Source organism: Corylus avellana, chromosome 11, assembly GCF_965113065.1.
Source record: "Corylus avellana chromosome 11, dhCorAvel1.hap1.2, whole genome shotgun sequence".
NCBI classification, from domain to species: Eukaryota; Viridiplantae; Streptophyta; class Magnoliopsida; order Fagales; family Betulaceae; genus Corylus; species Corylus avellana.
Window position 1 is genome coordinate 3,220,503 of NC_142500.1, and position 20,076 is coordinate 3,240,578.

Sequence of the window (20,076 nt, forward strand, 5' to 3'; positions counted from 1 at the left end):
TCAAAATGGGTACTTGACGTCCTTTTAAATTCCAAAAATCATCTATGATTGACTTTCGACTAAATTTTGCAATAATTTCTTTTTTGATGTATAACATCAAAAAATAAATCATAAACTTGTCTTCAATTTTGTTGGGAAGCCTAGTTTTGACAATATTCAAAGCTAAAAATACTCATGGTGGCGAAATAAAGCGGTTATAGAGTTCTTACACACAGTATATTAATATACATAGTTGAATACAACTCTAACGCAAAAACTTAAGTTAATAGGCTATAGTCCACTTAGGTATATTAATCACGTACTCTTAATAACTACTTGGATAATTAATATACATTCTTCCCTGCTTAACACGATAGGCTCCAACCCATAAATAATAATAAGTAACATGGACACAAGATAAATAATAATCAAATCACAAAGATACACAGATAATAACTAAATAACAAAGACACTTTTTATTTCGTGGAACTCTTTGTTCTCATCTCCTTTGCCCATCTAGCTCTAATACCAATTGTTAAGTAACTACGTAATAAAAGATAGATTTTGGAGTGATTCAAGGCACCTAGAATAAATTTTCCAATATAATTTTTTTTAAGACTTTCATTAATTAAGCAATGAGCTATATAGACTTACAACTAGAGACAGATGCAAGGGGGCGAGCATATATAGGACAAGCCCCCATTTAAATTCTTTGTCTAGAAATAGATAGATTGGGTTGTTTGGCACCAATTGCAATTTTGGCTCTATGCCCCTACCCATTAAAATCTAAAACCGTATATTCCCTATAATGTAGGTTTAAAAGAAATTTATACGCATGGTACTTACAAAGTAATTGTAGAAGCCGTGTGTAGGTACGTAGTGCTAAGTAGTTACTTGTGCGCGCAAGTGATAAAGCAAGTGGACTTGGCTCTTGTTTGAAATTGCATTATAAAGTTTAAAAAATACTTTTAGTACTAAAAAAGTCGAGTTAGCATGTTTCGTAAAAAATTTCAAAATTACTTTTTTTTTTTTTTTTTTTTTGACTTTTTTACTCTAAAATGGTCAAAACCCACTTTTGGTAAAAGCTTAAAAATTAAGATTTTGCCAAAAAATATTTTTTTGTCTTAAAAGCTTTATTTCTCAAACGTAATCGCAAACAAACTCTTAAACTTTTAAATTGGCTTTCTTTTCTACCTTTATGTGTGTTTTTATTTTTAATTTTGTCGTCTCTCTCATCTTCCTTTTCATAAACAAGAAAATGTTTTGACAATTGACATTGGTTTCCAATAGGTAAGACATGTTTAACGGGGACTATGAAAAAATTAAAAAAAAAAAAAATTGCTTGGAATAAACAGGCCATCTACTTTATGGAATATGATCCTCTCAATTTCACCGTTTAGTTCTTCAAGAAGGGTAAAATTGTCCTTTTTTGGACAATTTTGCCTCTCTTGAAATAACTAACCTGTTTCTCTCCATGACTAATGTTAAACCAGCCGTTGTAGAAGCATAAACACACTTTGTATTATTATTATTATTATTGAAAAATGATAAAAATCATTTTCATAAAGTGAATGGGTGAATTCATCACAAACTTAATAGTAAATTTGCAAAATGGATATTTAGGAGAATGATTCGTAATATGACTTATTATATATATATATATATATTTTTTGTATAAAAAAAGACGTCACATAGATTCAATGTGGATTTGCTCAGCTCTAATTCGGAGATGGACAAAGATGAGAAAAAACATACAACCAAACATTTCTCATACATCAAATAGATGAATTAACAAAAGCAGCTTGTTCTCTGTCCACTAAAAAAAAAAAAACTGTCCACCAAAGTAATAAAAAGATAAATGCCTCTCCTTTCTTTTTTGTCCAAAAGATAAGCAAAAGCGAAATGCTTCAATCACCTATGCACATATTTTTGAAGTGCAGGCGATTCTCATGTACCTGAAAAGGTAACAACAATTAAACACAAAAATGCTAAAACCATGTGTACGTAATGTTTTGTGTCCGTAGCTTTTTGCTGAAGTGAGTTGTAAAGAGTTTAGTTGTAGATATAAAATTTTGGAAAAATTACAGTTTACCTTCCCAAAGTTGACAGCGTTTTTCAATTCGAATACCAAAGTTTCAATTTTTGCAATCCACCCCCCAAAGTTTCAAATTTTTGCAATTTGACCAATTGTATCCAAAACATTCCATATTGCCCCTAATTTTTTTTTTTTTTTTTTTTTTTTTTTATAAAAAATTCAGGGTGGCCGTAGAAACCCCTTTGCCCATCTGGCCATTTTTGCTCCCCAAATTTTTTTTTTTTCATTAAAAAAAATAAAAAAAATTAGGGGCAATATGGGAATTTTGGGATAATATTGGCCGAATTGAAAAAAATTGAAATTTTGTGGGGGTGGATTGTAAAAATTAAAACTTTGATGTTCGAATTGAAAAAACAAAATCAATTTTAGGGGGTAAATTGTAATTTTTCCTAAAAATTTACTCATTCATAAAAATAAAAAAAATAAAAAAAATAAAAAAAATCTTTTACTTATATATTTGTAGGGGTGGATAGGTGGCCGTAGAGGGTTTTCCTTCCACAACTCCACTAAATTGACAAAGTCTATATACCTTTTTAAACTAGTACCTAATGAACAATGTTGTCCCTCTTGCATTGTTAATGTCCCCTCAATAACGAAACTGTCTTTAGAAAAATAAAAACAAAAAATACTAATATATCAAGGGATGGCCAAATCTAATATATATATATATATATATATATATATATATATATATATATATTAAGGGATGGCCAAATTTAATTTTTTTTTTTTTTTTTAAAAAAAATCATTTTTATAAGAAAATATTAAAAATTTTCGATTTTTTATTTTTATTATTATTATTATTTTTTTTATAAAAAATTGAAAATGTTCACTTAAAAAAAAAAAAATTGTTTTATAAAATTTTTAAATAAAAATTTCCGTTTTGAGAAAATTAAAAGTTTTTGTTTAAAAAAAATAAGAACTTTCGTTTTCTAAAACAAATTTTTTTTTTTAAATGGAAAAAATTTCGTTTTTTTTTTTTAAAAAAAAATCATGTTCGTTTTTTTTAAAAAAAAGAAAAAATTATAATTTTTTCAAATTTATAGAGGTGTTTTTTCCTTATTAAGAAATATATAGGGATATTTTTATCTTTTTATTAGTCTTGGGGGATGACGATGTTTTGATAGTTTAAGAGGAACATTATTATAATTAAAAATTTAGGAAGACATTATCAATTGAGTAATAGTTTGAGAAGGGTATATAGAGTTTACCCTATAGAATTGTAGGAGTAGATCGGTGGCTGTAGAGGGTTTTTCTTCCACCACTCCGCCTGAATCGGTAAAGTCGGTGGCAATGCAGTCAGTAGGTAGCGGTGAAAAGAAAACAAATCGTAGCTGAAAGAACACAAAATCTTCTCCCACTTTTCGCTCAAAAAGCTTCTCCGATCGGCAGCATTGGTATATATGGAATATTTGACGAGGGAAGTAAATTAATCTTTCAATAAATTAATCAAGGGTCTTTTCAGTGGTGGGAGAGAAAAAAAAAAATTCAATTTGGCAATGAAAGGGAAAGAGAAATTAATTAGTATGGCATATGAAAGGGGCATGTACAGTTTCATTAGATATATGAGAAACAGAGAAAGAGAGAGAGAATGGTTTTGGTTCTCTTGCTTCTATGATATTAGTGGAGCAGTAGCCTTCCTTTCTCATTCTGTAACAATCTAGGACGTCCCTTTTGAACAGATGACAAGTCGTGGAAGAGCAAAATTTGTTGAAAGTATTCCAGAAATGGGATACAAGTTAAAGAATGTCTTACCATTTGCAGTTACTCTTATTATGCATATACAGTTCCCTCTCCATTGGGCTACCTTTCTAATTAATGTTCGCATTTTTCGGTTCTTGGGCCATTCTCTCTCTCTCTCTACTTCTTTCTCTGTCTCTCGTACAGACTCCACAATAATAAAACAAAGGATGGAAACAGGTGCAACCGCCTTGGGTTTTGGGCTCTTGCAGCAACCCTTTCGCACATAGCGTTGGGTGGGTCTGGCTGGGCCTGTATAACTTGGTCAAAGGTACAGGCTTTGATTATTATTTTTCAATTACTAGCAATTTGAAAGGGACTACACTTTATTCTCGTAAGTTCGGAGTGATTTTTAATTCGATCTTCAATATTTTAATTTTTGCAATGCTACCTTTCAAATTTGAATTTTCTTTTTCAATTCGACTAATATTATTCCAAAATTTTCATATTGTCTATAATTTTTTTTTTTATATAAAAAAAAATTAATTTTTTGGGGTGGCCATAGCCACCACTTTGGCTATCTAGCCATTTTTGCACCCCCAAAAACTTTTTTTTTTTTTTTTTTTTTTTACAAAAAAAAAAGATAAAAAAAATTAGAAGCAATACGGGAATTTTGGGATAACATTGGTCAAATTGAAAAAAAAAAATTGCAAGTTTGGGGTGTGCATTGCAAAAATTGAAACATTGAAAGTTATATTGAAAATTGTCCCAAACTTTGGGAGAGTAAAGTGTAATTTTCCCAATTTGAAAAGTGAGAAATTGCCGAATTCACTTGCCCCAATTGTACCAGACACAACTTCAACTGCTTGAAACTTGTGGGTCTCGTAGTCCTGCTCTATAAAGTAAGGGAAGCAAAAACGAGTTGGCATTTCGAGTCAAGAATGAGTTGGCATGTCGAGTTCTGATCTACTCGTTTGACCCTCCAATTTGTTTAGGTTGTATGAACTTAACATGTTTAATAGACGGGTTAAACATGTTAACTTGAATATGACATGCTAATTTAACGGGTGACAAGACACGATTCATGTGACACATTTAATTAACAGGTTATGTCGGGTTGACACAACACGAATGACCCAAACATGAGTTTATTTTATTTTATTTTATTTTATTTTATTATTATTTTTTTATTTTTAATTTATATATTTATAACCCAGCATATTTATTAAACACCAGAATCTGTTTGACCTAAACCATAACTCTAAAACTATGTGTCGTGTTTACGAATTAAATTGCCAACCCTACTATAAGGGCGATCAAATTGTTAATAATTTGAACACGTAAATGCAAAAATTCCTCGTCCACATACTTATCACATTTTAAATGTATGTAATACTAATTCCAGCCGTTGAAAATTGAGGGGGCACCCACATGACGTGAGTGCTCCCCAGCATTCACGCCCTGCAATACAATGCCTGGCTTGTAAAATGGTAACTGGCAGGCATAATGCATGCCAGTTTTTCTAGGGAGTAACTTTTGGGATGTTACCCCAAATATGGCATATGCTCCCTCCCCATTGACATGGATGATGCTATAAATAGTTTCTTATTGGATGGGTTGAATATAGAGATCATAAGAATAATATAAAAACTCTCTCACAGTATTTTTTATTGGTGCTCTTGCATTGTGAGTTCGGTAAATATTACTCCATTAATTTTTGGTAGTATATTCATTAAAGAATAATGTATAACAATATTTAATTGTAGTGTACTATTCCACTATGCATGATAAATTTTCTAACAACTATAATTAGTGGTGGGCAAAAACCCGCGAACCCGCTCCGCACGAATTTAGGTGTGTTTTTTTGTGGGTACAGGTTAAATTTCTTCTAACCCGTGTGGGGCGGGGTGAGTTGCGGGTATAAAATATTTTGGGGCAGGTACCCCTGCCCCACGTAAGCAAATAAAAGGGAAAAAAAAAACCCTAGTTTCCATCTTCTTTCTCTAGCCGCCTCCCCCCCTCAGTACCTCTCTTTTCTTTTCTTTTTTTCTCTCCTCTCTTCCCTATTCTCTCTTCTTTCACTCTCACTCTCGCCTCTCTCTGTGCTGTCTCTCTCTCTCTCTCTCTCTACTCTGTGTCGCAGAGTCTCTGTCGCCATCTTCGTGGACCAACAAAGCTCATACCACTGCTTTGTGAGCTCTTTTCCTGTTGATTGAAATCTTTGGGTATCGAAATCTTTTCAGAATCTCTTCAGAACTCACTCTCTCTATTGTCTCTCTCTCTCTGATCTTTTCCTCTTAATCTTCTGGGTTAATCTTGAGCCTTTTTGGGTATTGATTTCTTTGGGTATCGAAATCTTCGGCTGTTGGGTATCGAAATCTTTTCAGAATCTCTTCAGAACTCACTCTCTTTATTGTCTCACTCTCTCTCTCTCTCTGATCTTTTCCTCTTAATCTTCTGGGTTAATCTTGAGCTTTTTTGGGTATTGATTTTTGAGTTTTTTCGTATCTTTTTTCTCTATCTTATGGGTTAATCTTGAGATTTTTTTGGGTATTGATTTTTGGATCTTTTTGTATATTTTTCTCTTAATCTTCTGGGTTAATCTTGAGCTCTAGGATCCTCAAAGACCTCTCTAGGTTCATTCATGGAGTTCCATGACAAAATCTGCTTTTGCCCCGCAATACCCGACCCATAAAACCTGAACCTGCACGAATAGTATTCACTTTGTCTGGGTAGTGGGTTCTATTTTTCAAACCCGCAGGGTGCGGGTCTGGTAGTGGGAATGGCAGATATCTGCCCCGACCCGACCTGCGCCTACCCCTAACTATAATCTTGATCAGAATGCATGTAACTCTGAGGATGACATGCATGTCCTTGTGGCTAACTTGGTCTGTTGCAAGTGTGTTTGCCAAAGGATTCCAAAAAATATATATATATATATATATTCCTTTCAATATCAATCATAATATTTTTATTTTTTACATTACATCAGTTACTTTTTATTATTATTTAAAAAATAAAAAATTACTACAAAACAAAAAAAAAATTTTCCTCACTTTTTTCATACAAAACATTTATTTATTTATTTATTTTTTTCACATCAATCATATCTGCTACAATTACGGTCTCCTTCATTTTTCAAGTCTTTGCCAAACACACCCCAAGGGTCAATCGGTTAAACCTTAGCCGCTCTATAGTCATGATCATCAGCTGAAACACTTTATTTACGGACACACCGGAGCCGCTGACAAGTGTATTATATATTATATATGTACTCAGAGCTGTAAGGGCTAATCGGATAATTAGGTCAATACCTAATTAACCTAATCAAATTGGGTGGCAGCTTTCATGATTGTAGACCCACTTTTTTCACAGGTGCTTTCACCATTTCTCTTTTGCTAAAATTAACAGCATGTGACTACTTTTTTGCTTATTTTATGAGACTATAAAATGTGTAGAAATTCCATTTATATTTGATGCCATTAAAGCTCATACTTCCATTACAACAAAGTTCAGAGGCAATTAATAAACGTGTGATAATTAGTTGGAAGGAGGATAAACGGACTTAACAAATTAAAATTAGATTAGTTGATTATATAAAATACATGTAATTTTTGGTAATCTTGCTTTTTTTGAGGGCTCAATAGACAACAATATTTTATTAATAATTAAAGCATAAATGAATTAGGCAATTAGGATATAGTGAAAAGAGCAATATATGCTATTAGGGTGGGATATAAAAGTAATAAGTCGGAGGTCCAGACGTTTGAAATTTGAGTCCATGTAGGCCCATTATGACTCCAAAGGGCCCGACCCAAAGTTTAACATGCAACTGTGGATTAGCTGGAAATTTCCTAATTCAGTGCGTCTTGGTCCTTGCAAATTGACATCAGAGGTACACAAAGTTTACAAAAAAGATGTGCAAGTGATTTTTTTTTTTTTTTTTTCATAAGTGAGGCTGCATAATAATAATAATAATATTAAAAAAAAGAAAAAGATAATACAAAATGAGTGAATAGGGCACCTCAACATTAACGCAATTACAAACATTATAGCGCAAGATAAAATCTAACATATGAGAATATACCAAATAAATGGGCTGGCACAATAGTTTTTAAACACATTGTCTAAGAAAGGGGCTCTTGAAAACGACAGCTTTGAGGGAGTGCAACGAATGAGCTGTCTAGAAGAAAGCCGACTACAAGAAAACTAGAAAGTCACAACAAATGGGGATGGTATTTATAATGATTGAATTGGAGTTGTAGAGGAGTATCGTCACAATGTCCAACAAGGAAGGTGCCCGGCGATAGACAATTAGTGAACGTTGCATTTGCATTTGCATTTGGATCCGGAAATCTCCGAAGGCAAAAGTTGGACACCAGTTAGGAAAATTCAAAAGAAAAAGTAGAGGAAAGCCAAAGATCTGTTACATAAAACAAAAAATAGTGTCATCACATGGATTGCATGCGAGCAGAGGTTGATGGAGTGGAGGGCGGCAAAAATGATAGAGATGCACATGGGCTAATGAGGGGACATATGTGCTGTACGTCTAGATTTGGCTTCAAAAACGCAGACAAAGGACAATAATTTTTTTTTTTTTTTTACATGTCCACACAAGGAAAAGGGAGGGAGATTCGAACTAATGATCCCCGCTTCATGAGGCGTAGTCCACAGCCAATTGACTTACTCCTTGGGAATAAAAAAAAAAAAAAAAAAAGATATTGAAGAAGCGAATGAAGACGAGGGGAGAAAAAGAAAAACATAGAGATCTTTCTTCCTCCCTGCCTGAACTCACTATGTAGGGAAAAGCCCATCGTCATGAGCTTGAGAGTGTCCATTAGGGGAGAGTGGTAGGATATATTCAATCATAATCATAAGAGCTCTTCCTTCTTCCCTTGTTTGCACTCACTGAAGAGAGTTAGTAAGAGCTTTTTCTGTCTCATGAAGTGGAGATAATTAGTTTCAATTCACCTCATCTTATGCGAACGTATATATAAAAAAAAAAAAGTAGATAAGACCAGGGGTATCAATTTAATTACAAGCTCAAAAAAAATCAAAAAAAGGTATCATGATACAGACTCGAAAACTGCATAATAAGCTATCAACAAAGGAAGCGAAGCTGTCGTGCCGAATATGACTCTGCAAACAAAAAAGTAATAGTCAATTTAAATTTAACATTTTTGCTTAAAAATTTTCCGCTTAAGAAATGGTTTTCCTTCAAAAGATTTTTTAGAAAATTATAATACAGAATAATGTGAAAAGTATTGTTTGTTTTATTGTAAAAAATGAAAGATGGTGTGAAAGAGGGATTTTTGAGCAACTTACGCAGTGCTAAGTACTCCTGCATGCAATCCATATTCTTTAGCGAAGATAAAAGACGAAATGGATTGTGGCAATGCCGCCTGCAACATCAAGCAAGAATAAATTCAGTTGACCTTTGACTTCTTAACATATTTTATAGGCACATAAGAATAATCTATTTTACTAGAGCAGAGACTCTATTATTTTTTGGGAAAAATATAAAAAAGCCCTCCTAACTACCGGCTGTTTTCGATTTAGCCTAGCTCCTAATGTTCTAAAAGTGATAAAATAACCACTAAAACTACCAAACTATTGCATTTTGGCCACTCCGTTAGTCAAAACCGTCAGTTTGGATAGAAACTGAAAAAACGATGTCCTTTTGTTGGGGGCTACTTTATCACTTTCTGAACATTATGAGCTAAAATGAAAACGGCTGGTAATTTGGGGAGATTTTTTATATTTTTTTCATTTTTTTTTTTTTTAACCATAAAAGGGCATTGTAATAACTTACCCATAACAAAACGACGTCGTTTTTCAGTTTCCGTCCAAACTGACGGTTTTGACTAATGGAGTTGCCAAAATGCAATAGTTCGATAGTTTAAGGGGTTACTTTATCACTTTTAGAATATTAGAGGACTAAATTAAAAACGGTTGGTAGTTTGAGGGGGCTTTTTATATTTTTCCCTTATTGTTTTGTTACATTATTTTCTAAAACTTCTTTGTCCAGTCAACTGAACATGTCAACAACCTTGTCAAATCGTAGGATCCATTTTATCACGTTGAAGTCCCATTAGCACAACCTAATCCCACTGCTATCTAATTCCACCACCACCCAATCCAGGTAATCACAGAAAAAGAGCAGCTCGGCCAACCTCTCGGACCTCAAGCCCAATTCCAACAAAGGATGAAATTGAAGAGAAATTAAATTAACCGAAGCACTGCAATCGTTTGAAAGCCTTGAAACTTAACTGGATAGATTTTAGATTATGAAAAAACCTAAACCTTAGATTCGTAAGGAACCTACACCTTTTAGATTTTACAGAAACTTAAAAACCATTTTTCAAATGCAAGGTTTGAGATTAATTTTTTTTTTTTTTTTTTTTAATTTTTTTATTCATAATCATCCTTTAAATAAGAACATTACAACTACTTAGACTTGGAGAAGAACTTCCACTCACTAGAAATTGTATTGAAATTTTATAAAAAATGTAAGGGTGTTGAAATAATTTTGTTTTTAAAATTTAAAATTTAAAAATAAAAAATCAAAGAAAAGTTTGTGCCGAATTTATAGAGAAAAATTACCTGAATGATAGCAATATGTAGAGCGTCACCATGCAAACCCACAGCGATAGAACCAATAGCCATAGTGGCCGGTGCAAAAATAAATCTCAAAACCATCACAAACACAGTGGGTCCTGGGCCGCAAGCAATCAACTTTTCTTGAAGGGCCATGAAGGTCCCTGCACATAATCAAATTATAACTATATATTTTTCGCTAATTTCTACGTGTAGTTTGAATTTCTCAAATAAAGTAAATATATTAATTTTTTTTTTAAAAAAAAAACACACAAAATACTTTTTCTTTAATTTCCTAGCTTTAACTTCTTATTTCAGAATTCAGAGATTAAAAAAAGAAAAAAAAAAGAAAAAAGAAAAAAGGATTAGAGTGGCCATATGAATCCTACCAGAATATAGTACTTTTAAAATATACTTTTTTTTTTTTCCAGAGAAAAACACAAAATCTAAATGGATAAACAAACGTAACCAATTTTTTGTTTTTGTTTTGCTAAGTCAGTACTGATCATAGGATTCAAGAGATTGAATGAGATCTCTCACCCAAGCTAAACATGGCAGTGCCTGTCGCAGTTCTTGACATTAGCAATATAGATCCCTCCACGATGCTTGGCATCTGAATATGACACCTGTAAACATTTTCAGCTTACTCATCCTTGAATTCAAGACAAATGTATATATGTTTTCAATAAAACAACCGCAAGCAATTCTTACATTACATTACCTATTGGCAATAAGAGCCCAAGCAATGCCTATAATACACGCATACGAGTTGGGATTTCTCCCCAGCTTCAACCACACCGTCCTCATCAAATAGCAGAAAGACGGCCGCCCGGCGCTCGCCGCAATCTCCAAATCATTTCCCGTTTCGACGGGCGCCGATTGACTGACAGTAGTAGTGTGATCGGCAAAATAGTCAATCCCCGTCCGCCGGAATTCCAAGACGAACAACAGAAGGGTCTGCCATATAATACCCTGCAAAATAGAGGATTGAACGACCATATCCACAGCCAGCTGGCCGTACATGGCCTTCATCAACGGCAACCCAACAATAAGAGAATTGGTCAAAGTACACAAAGAAAAGCTTGTGATGGACCAGCTGTAGGTCCCCTTGCTACTACACTTTGCCCAGAAGCCCAGCACCACCACTATGATGACCTTCGAAACTGCGTCGGCGGCGATGAACAAATAGTTCCATTTGAATGGATCGGCGCGGGCGGTGAATTCAAAGGATAAGAACGGGATGGTAAAAAAGCATGTGAAGCTGTTAACAGCGTCACACTGTTCGCGAGTAAACAGCCGCCACCACCTGACCGATCCGTACCCCAAAATCAATGCGAAGTAAAGTGGCATCATCGCCACCACCACTTTGTAAACGTCTTCCCACCCAATCATTCTTATTATATATATATATTCTTCTTTGTTTTGAGCTGAATAGATTGGAAGGGTATTTATATGCATGCAGGGAGAAACAGAGACGGATGTAAACCGGCCCGGGGGACCTGGCCCCCCGTCAGCTCCCACTAAAAAAAAATAAAAAAATAAAATATGTATTGAAAAAGGTTTTTTAATCTTTAAATTGTTAAAAAAAAAAAAAAAAAAAAATCCTTCGTCTAAGAAGTTCAAAACTTTCAATATAATGTATTTACAATATCACCCCTCTTGTTAGGGTTTGAAGTTAAATTGGATCGTAAATTGGTGAAATGACCTTTAGAACCTTGTAAAATTTATAAAATTACAAAATTACCTTAATTAAATAATTTTAATTTTTTAAACAATTGGTATTGAGAATTTTTAAGGCCTCCATTAGGATTAAACCCCAAACCATAACAGGAGAAATGACATTACAATTTGAAAGTTTGATACACTAAATTGAAAGTTTAAGATTTAGGGGAATGATTGCAAAAACGATGAAAGTTTAGGTAATTAACTGATGAATAATGCTAGGTATCATCTTTTTATCCTCCTAAAGCTGATGTGCCTTTCAAAATTACCATTAAATTTTAGATAAATTATACTTGAATTTTGATCTAATGATAATTTTAAAAGCCACATCAGCTTTAGGAAGATTTTAGGATGATAAAAAGATAGTACCTAGCATTCCTCTTAACTGATGTTTTTCCTTAAATTTATTAGAAAAAATGATTTAAGTATTCTTTTTTTTTTTTTTCCTTATATGAGAAATGTTATGGGTACTAAATCTTTTACTAACAAGGGCTTACTAAATTAATGTCTGACTTATTCATTGGTACTCGTTATTGTTTTGAGGAATACTATGTTTATAAACAAATTTTACAAAAAAAACTTTTATAACATGATGTGGCACAACATGATTGAAAATTAGATAAATTCAACTTTTCAGAAACCCAATCATATTGTACCACATTATGTTGTAAAATTTGTTTATAAGCCTAGCATTTTTCTATTATTTTATTTTTTTTCAATGAATAAGTTTCACATCATTTTAGTAACCATGTATTATTAGTAAAAGATTTAATTTCTTTTGTGTCGTACGTAAATGGGACTCTGATCATGGGCATTAATTTCTTTTGTTTATTAATTATTATCAAAGACATGGATTGGTGGGTGTATACCATTCCATGCCGTGGATTCTTTTAACGTGACATACATATACAATGTGCGTATTTTTTATTATTTTTTTCATTTCTGAGTGCTTGGAAGTGTTGCTTTCAATAATTCATGGGTTTTTGAGATGGTGATCAGCAATGGATAGAATAAGTAATGAGGTCCAGCAATAATTCCACCCAACTTTCCAAATAGGGTTTGTGATTTTCGATCGTCAGATAACACGCAACCCATTGACACCAATCATATAGGAATTTCATGTGTGCCCTTCCTGCTCGTATCACGTACAAACCTTATCAAATAGAATTCTGAAAAACGAAGCGACGCATGATGAAGAAGAGTGGAAGGCTCTCGAATGTCGTCGTTTTCTCTTTAGGTTATTAGTGATGAACAGGCACAAATGTTAGAGATGAATGGCTGACATGGTTTTGTGGAAAGCCAAAGTAGTAGTGCCGGACACTCCTTCTTTTAAAACGTTGCCCTAATAAACACATGCCACTTTCTCTCCCTACCCTTTCATTGCCAAATTGAAAATTGTTTTCTCTCCCACCACTGAAAAGACCCTTTATCGAAAGATACACGTACTATTTTCAAACTCTCCTAGCCAACTTTTAAAAATACTTATTAAAAAAAAGTGTACAGAACGAAGAAAACTGGGAACCCATTCGAAGAAGAGCCTAGGAGATGCCATTGATGTCTAGTTTTGGAGGCCCACATTATGTGGGAAAATGGTTTGCTTTGTATAATACATTGTTTTGGCCTTACGTGAACAGCGACAACATTCCATATATACTGTTGAGTTAGTTGTCAATTCAAGTATGTAGCGACTCGAATTCAAAGCCTGCTAAAAACAAGAGAGTGATGATCAGTGATGGAAGGCCACAAAGTGGGGGTGTGGCGGCTGTTCCACATCGATACCTAAGTTAAAATTATGGAGAGACTTAGAGAGAATAATTGAATAGAAAATAATATCAAGATAAGAGTAAAGAGAGATTTAACTGTGTTTTGTGTTGTAGCGAGTTGAGGGACTCTTACTTGACTTTCTTAAAATATTGCGTCTGGTTTGATATTGATCTCAGCAGATTGTAACCACCTTTTTGGAGGTGCTATTATAAGGGTTGATTGTATCTTTTAGATTGAGTTTGTTTGGCAGAATCCATGTTGTTTGGTAGAATCAAGGTTGAACTCTTAGGCCTTGTTTGGTTCACGAATGTCTAGTTCATTATAAAAGAATTAGTTATTACTGGGAATAGAAGAGTGTGGAATAGATAAGTTATTCATATTCCCTTGTTTAGTTGTAACGTTGAAATAGACTAGCTAATCATATTCATTCGTTTGGTACAATGCAATATGTTGGTGAATGAAATCATATTGTGATCAAATTTCCTAAAATACCCTTATAATACAAATACAATTTATATTATTAAGGACTTTCATTCTTTTGTTTTTTTTGAAATACAAACAACTTTACTATATATATATTTTTTTTTCAATTATGCAACAAAATTTTTTATATATAAAAAATATACTTGGAGAAAACAGAATTAAACTCAATCTTGAAATCAAAAAAATATAGTTGGAGAATGTACATAAAGAAATTAAAAAACAAATGATATATTTGTATTTTATAAAAACCTTGCAGATTTTGTTTCTCCGTCAAAGAAATAAAAGTAATAAATTTTTTTTTTTTGAGAAACGGTACAAAGAAGAGAGATGGAGAAACATAATTAAAAAAAAAAGTACAAAAAAAGAGAGAGAGAGAGAGAGAGAGAGAGAGAAACGGAGAGAAGAAAATCAGAGAGAAACGGTATAAAGAATAAAAAGAAATCAAAAAACAAATTTTTTTTTTAAAAAAAAAAGGTACAGAGAAGAGAGACGATACAAAGAAGGGAGACAACATATAGAGAAAAAAAAAATGTTTGCACTTGCAAAAAAACTATACCAGAAGAATGAGAGAGAAAAGAGAGAGAGATAAAGAAAGAGAGAAAATGAAATATAGAGACGGAGAAAAGAGAAATAGAGAGAGAGAGAGAGAAATATAGAAGAATCAAAGAGAGAACGAAATTTAATCCCACAAGTGGGGTTTTTGGTGATAATTTATACGATTAATTTAACAGGAAATGATTAGCTAAACCATTCATTTCATTTTTTATTGGCTTAATTAATCCTGTATGTATGAGATTAGTAGTCTTTTGAGAATAGACCATTCCCAGAAATAAAGTGTTACCAAACAAAGAACTACCTATACCTAGTATTAGTTAGTTCAATCCAATGTTCTGCAAACTAAATGGGGCCTTATTTGTTGGAAGGTGGATCACGTGTGATTGACTAATTGCATGATTCAATTCTATGGATTGTTGAACTGAATGATCTTGGTGGATTTGAGATGCGTTAGCGCCCCCTTTGCTTCGTGGGCCTCTGGCCTCAAGCTCCTATACTGGTGTATGTTGGGCTTTCTTTAGGCCTATGAGGCGAAGCCCATTGCCATACCAGTCGCCCGTCACTCCCTTGGGTCACGGTAGTGGCCCAATGAAAATTGATTTCTGATGATTGGCTTTCTGTGAGGCGAAGCCAATTCTCACACCACATACCAAGAGATTCATCATATCAACCCAATGCAGCCGAGAAACTTTTTGAGCGAAAGTGGGATTTGTTTTCTTTTCACCCAAGCTAAACATGGCAGTGCCTGTCGCAGCTCTTGACATTATCAATATAGATCCCTCCACGATGCTAGGCATCTGACTATGCCACCTGTAAACATTTTCAGCTTACTCATCCACGAGTTCAAGGCATATATATATATATATATGTGTGTGTGTGTGTGTGTGTGTGTGTGTGTGTTGTTCTTCTACTGTTTTTCAATGAAACAACCGCTGGCAATTCTTACGTTACATACCTATTCGCAATTAAAGCCCAAGCAATGCCAAGAATACAAGCATACGAGTTGGGATTTCTCCCCAGCTTCAACCACACCGTCCTCATCAAACAGCAGAAGGACGGCTGTCAGGCGCTCGCTGCAACCTCCAAATCATTTCCGGTTTCAACTGGCGCCGACTGACTGACAGTACTAGTGTGATCGGCAGGGTAGTCAATCCCCGTCCGCCGGAATTCCAAGACGAACAACAGAAGGGTCTGTCATATAATACCCTGCAAAAGAGAGGATTGAACGACCAAATCCATAGCCAATTGGCCGTACATGGCCTTCATCAACGGCAACCCAACAATAAGAGTATTGCTCAAAGTACACAAAGAGAAGCTTGTGATGGACCAGCTGTAGCTCACTAGCTCCCCTTGCTACTACACTTTCCCCAGAAGCACAGCACCGCCACTATGATGACCTTCGAAATTGCGTCGGCGGCGATGAAGAGATAGTTCCATTTGAATGGATCGGCGCGGGCTATGAATTCAAAGGATAAGAAGGGGATGGTGAAAAAGCATGCGAAGCGGTTGACGGCTTCACACTGTTCGCGAGCAAACAGTCGCCACCACCTGACGGAGCCGTACCCTAAAATCAGTGCGAAGTAAAGTGGCATCATCGCCACCACCACTTTGTAAACATCTTCCCGCCCAATCATTCTTATTATATATTCTTCTTTAATTGTTTAGTGCTCAATATATTGGAAGGCTATTTATATGCATGCAGGGACAAATGAGTTGGAAGGGAATAGGATTTAATGGACCGGAGAATATCCAGTTTATGATTAAGATATTTACTTAAAAATTTTATGACCACAAATGGAACATATATCCTACTAAAAAAAAATAATAATAAAATATTATCTTAAATTAAAAAATAAGAAAAAAGAAGGCGCCACCCCCATTTTGAGCCACCCCCAATGGCCAGCCAGGGGGTGGCTGAACCACCCCATGGCCTATGGGGGTGGTTCGGCCAGCCCCATCCTGCAAAAGGGGGTGGCTTGGAGGTGGCCTTTGAGTTTGAGCCAAGGGGTAGCTTTGGCCACCCTAAACTTGCCCAAAGCCACCCCATGGACCTTGGGGGTGCTTTGACTACCTTTAAAGGCCAAGTTTTTTTTTTTTTTTTATTTTTTATTTTTTTTTTATTTTTTTTATTTTAAAAAAAAAGATTCGGTCGGCCCAAAGGGGGTGGTTCCCCTTGGGGGTGGCCGAACCACCCCATATGAGCCATGGGGTGGATTCGGGCACCCCAAACCGGTTGGTCTGGGGTGGTTGAAGCCAACCCTTGGTCTAGAGAGGGTGGCCGAGCGAACCCCAAGGCTCTTGAGGGTGGTTTGGCCACCCCCCTTGTGCAAGATAGGTGTGGCTGAAACATCGCCATGTCATATGGGGGTGGTTCGGCGACCCCTGGCCAGTCATTGGGGGTGGCCGACCACCCCCTATGGTGGCCAGTCATCCCCTTCTTTTTTTTTTTTTTTTTTTATTAATTATTATTTTAAAATTTTAATTTAAAATAATATTTTATTATTATTTTTATTAGTGGGATATGTGTCATATATATTTATAGCTATAGGATTTCTGAGAAGAAATCTTACCCATGAATTGGATATTCTCCAGTCCATAATGGATTGGAGAGGATCCTGTTTCAGTCGGAAGACATGGCCTCGTCATATCCCACTCAAAAAAAAAACATTATAAAAAAATTTATATATAAATATATTAAAAGACGTTTTTTAATCTTTAAGTATTTTTTTTTATAAAAAAAAAAAAAAAAAAAGTTTCATTTAACTCCAGGAGTTTTTATAATTACTCTTTCAAAAACTTTCAAGTTAATTAATGTATATACAATATGACCCCTCTTGTTTGGGTTTAAAGTTAAATTAGATTGTAAATTGGTGAAATGACGTTTATAACCTTGTAAAATTTATAAAATTACAAAATTACCTTAATTAAATAATTTTTACTTTAAAAAAAATTGGTGTTTTGAGAATTTTTAAGGCCTCCATTAGGATTAAACCCCATACCATAATGGGAGAGGTGACATTGCAATTTTTTTTTTTTTAATACATTAAATTGGAAGTTTGAACTTTATGGGGTAATTGCAAAAACGATGAAAATTTAGGTAATTAAGTGAAGTTTTTTCTTAAATTTATAAGAAAAATAATTTAGGTATTTTTTATTCCTTATATTGTTGCATTTTCATGTGAAAAATGTTAGAGGTACTAAATCTTTTACTAAGAGACTTACTAAGTTAATGTCTAGGTGGCTTATTCATTAGTAATCATTACATTTCTCTTAATCAATTGTATTATTTTTTTTTCAATTAATAAGTTACACATCAGTTTAGTAAGCTCCTGTCAATTTAATAAGTTATATATTAATCTATAAAAAAAGATAAATTTAATCACTTAGTCAAATATTTCAACACTTTCCTTCATGTGTTGATTAAAACTAGGTTTTAATAAGTGATTTAATAAAAATACAAGATAAAAATCAGAGTAAAATGTCTAAAAACACAGCAACTGTCGGAGTTGTTGGAGAGGCACGGGGCAACGAGCTAGTGAGGGAACTAGAGGCTAACGTGGCATATTGCCAAGGTCAATCGGTTAAACCTTAGCCGTTCGATCCGGATCCCTCACTCATCATCATCAGCTGAAACACTTTATTTACGGACACACTGGAGCCGCCGACAAGTGTATTATATTATATATGTACTCAGGGCTGTAAGGGCTAATCGGATAATTAGGTCAATACCTAATTGACCTAATCAAATTGGGTGGCAGCTTTCATGATTGTAGACCCACTTTTTTCACAGGCGCTTTCACCATTTCTCTTTTGCTAAAATTAACAGCATGTGACTACTTTTTTGCTTATTTTATTTGACTATATTACTATAAAAATGAGTAGAAATCCCATTAAGATTTGATGCCATTAAAGCTCATACTTCCATTACAACAAAGTTCAGAGGCAATTAATAAACGTGTGATAGTAAGATAATTAGTTGGAAGGAGGATAAAACTGACTTAACAAATTAAAATTAGATTAGTTGATTATATAAAATACACGTAATTTTTGGTAATCTTGCTTTTTTTGAGGGCTCAATAGACAACAATATTTTATTAATAATTAAAGCATGAATAAATTAGGCAATTAGGGTGGGAAATAAAAGTAATAAGTCGGAGGTCCAGACGTTTGAAATTTGAGTCCAAGTAGGCCCAACTTGGGATTATGACTCCAAAGGGCCCGACCCAAAGTTTAACATGCAACTGTGGATTAGCTGGAAATGTACACAAAGTTTACAAAAAAGATGTGCAAGTGATTTTTTTTTTTTTTCTTTTAATAAGTGAGGCTGCATAATAATAATATATATAAAAAAAGATAATACAAAATGAGGGAATAGGGTACCTCAACGTAAATGCAAGTACAAACATTATAGCGCAAGATAAAATCTAACATATGAGAATATACCAAATAAATGGCCTGGCCCAATAGTTTTTAAACACATTGTCTAAGAATGGGGCATTCGAAAATGACAGCGCGCTTTGAGGGAGTCCAACGAATGAGCTGTCTAGAAGAAAGCGGACTACAAGAAAACTTGAAAGTCCCAACAAATGGGGATGGTATTTATAATGATTGAATTTGAGCTGTGGAGGAGTATCGTCACAATGTCCGACAAGGAAGGTACCCGACGATAGACAATTAGTGAACGTCGCATTTGGATTTGCATATGGATCCGTAGGCAAAAGTGGGACACCGGTTAGAAAATTCTTAGCAGATTTTTCGTCATTTTCTCTATATTAAAAGATTTAATTTACTTTTTCTTTCTTAGGTTAAAATATGCTTCAATAACTTCACTTAATCGATTCCTATATTATGAAAATATTTATTTATTTTATTAAAATAATATTTTCTTTTATTCTAAAAACATTTTTCTTTTTCTTTCCATCTCTCTCTCATCTCCGTCTTCTTTCTCTCCCTGGCTTCTTCACTTTCATCTCCTTCTTTTCTTTCGCCCCAGTCACACCTCTCTCCCTTTCTCGATCTCATTCTCTGCCTCACTCTCATCCCCCCACAAACCAGCAAGCATAGATCAAGAGGAACAACCAGCAAGCAAGCTACAATGATTTTGGTTTCTTGAGGGGTTTTGATTTTGATTTTGATTTTGGTTTCTATTTGTTTTTATTTTGCAATCTACCTTTTTTGGTTTCTATGGTTGATTTTTGCAA

General features: G+C 34.2%; 1 protein-coding gene and 1 pseudogene across 1 annotated transcript; both read right to left on the minus strand.

The window, feature by feature from the left end:
* Positions 1–8,820: 8,820 nt before the first annotated feature.
* Positions 8,821–11,743, minus strand: LOC132166698 (auxin efflux carrier component 5-like). Its single transcript, XM_059577567.2, has 5 exons — positions 11,073–11,743; positions 10,892–10,977; positions 10,358–10,515; positions 9,080–9,156; positions 8,821–8,893 (listed from the first exon to the last, which is right to left on the minus strand). The coding sequence occupies exons 1-5, from the start codon at positions 11,741–11,743 to the stop codon at positions 8,821–8,823; spliced, it is 1,065 nt and encodes a 354-aa protein (XP_059433550.2).
* A 4,279-nt stretch (positions 11,744–16,022) lies between these two features.
* Positions 16,023–16,509, minus strand: LOC132165181 (auxin efflux carrier component 5 pseudogene; annotated as a pseudogene).
* Between the last annotated feature and the right edge of the window lie 3,567 nt (positions 16,510–20,076).

What these genes read in the sequence shown, in the direction of transcription:
- LOC132166698 (XM_059577567.2), bottom strand. Translation starts at nt 11,743, where the DNA reads ATGATTGGGTGGGAAGACGTTTACAAAGTGGTGGTGGCGATGATGCCA. An exon ending in TGGGCTCTTATTGCCAATAG is followed by an intron (nt 10,978 to 11,072) that starts GTAATGTAATGT and finishes AAATGTTTACAG; the next exon opens with GTGTCATATTCAGATGCCAA. An exon ending in GCAGGAGTACTTAGCACTGC is followed by an intron (nt 8,894 to 9,079) that starts GTAAGTTGCTCA and finishes TTTTGTTTGCAG; the next exon opens with AGTCATATTCGGCACGACAG.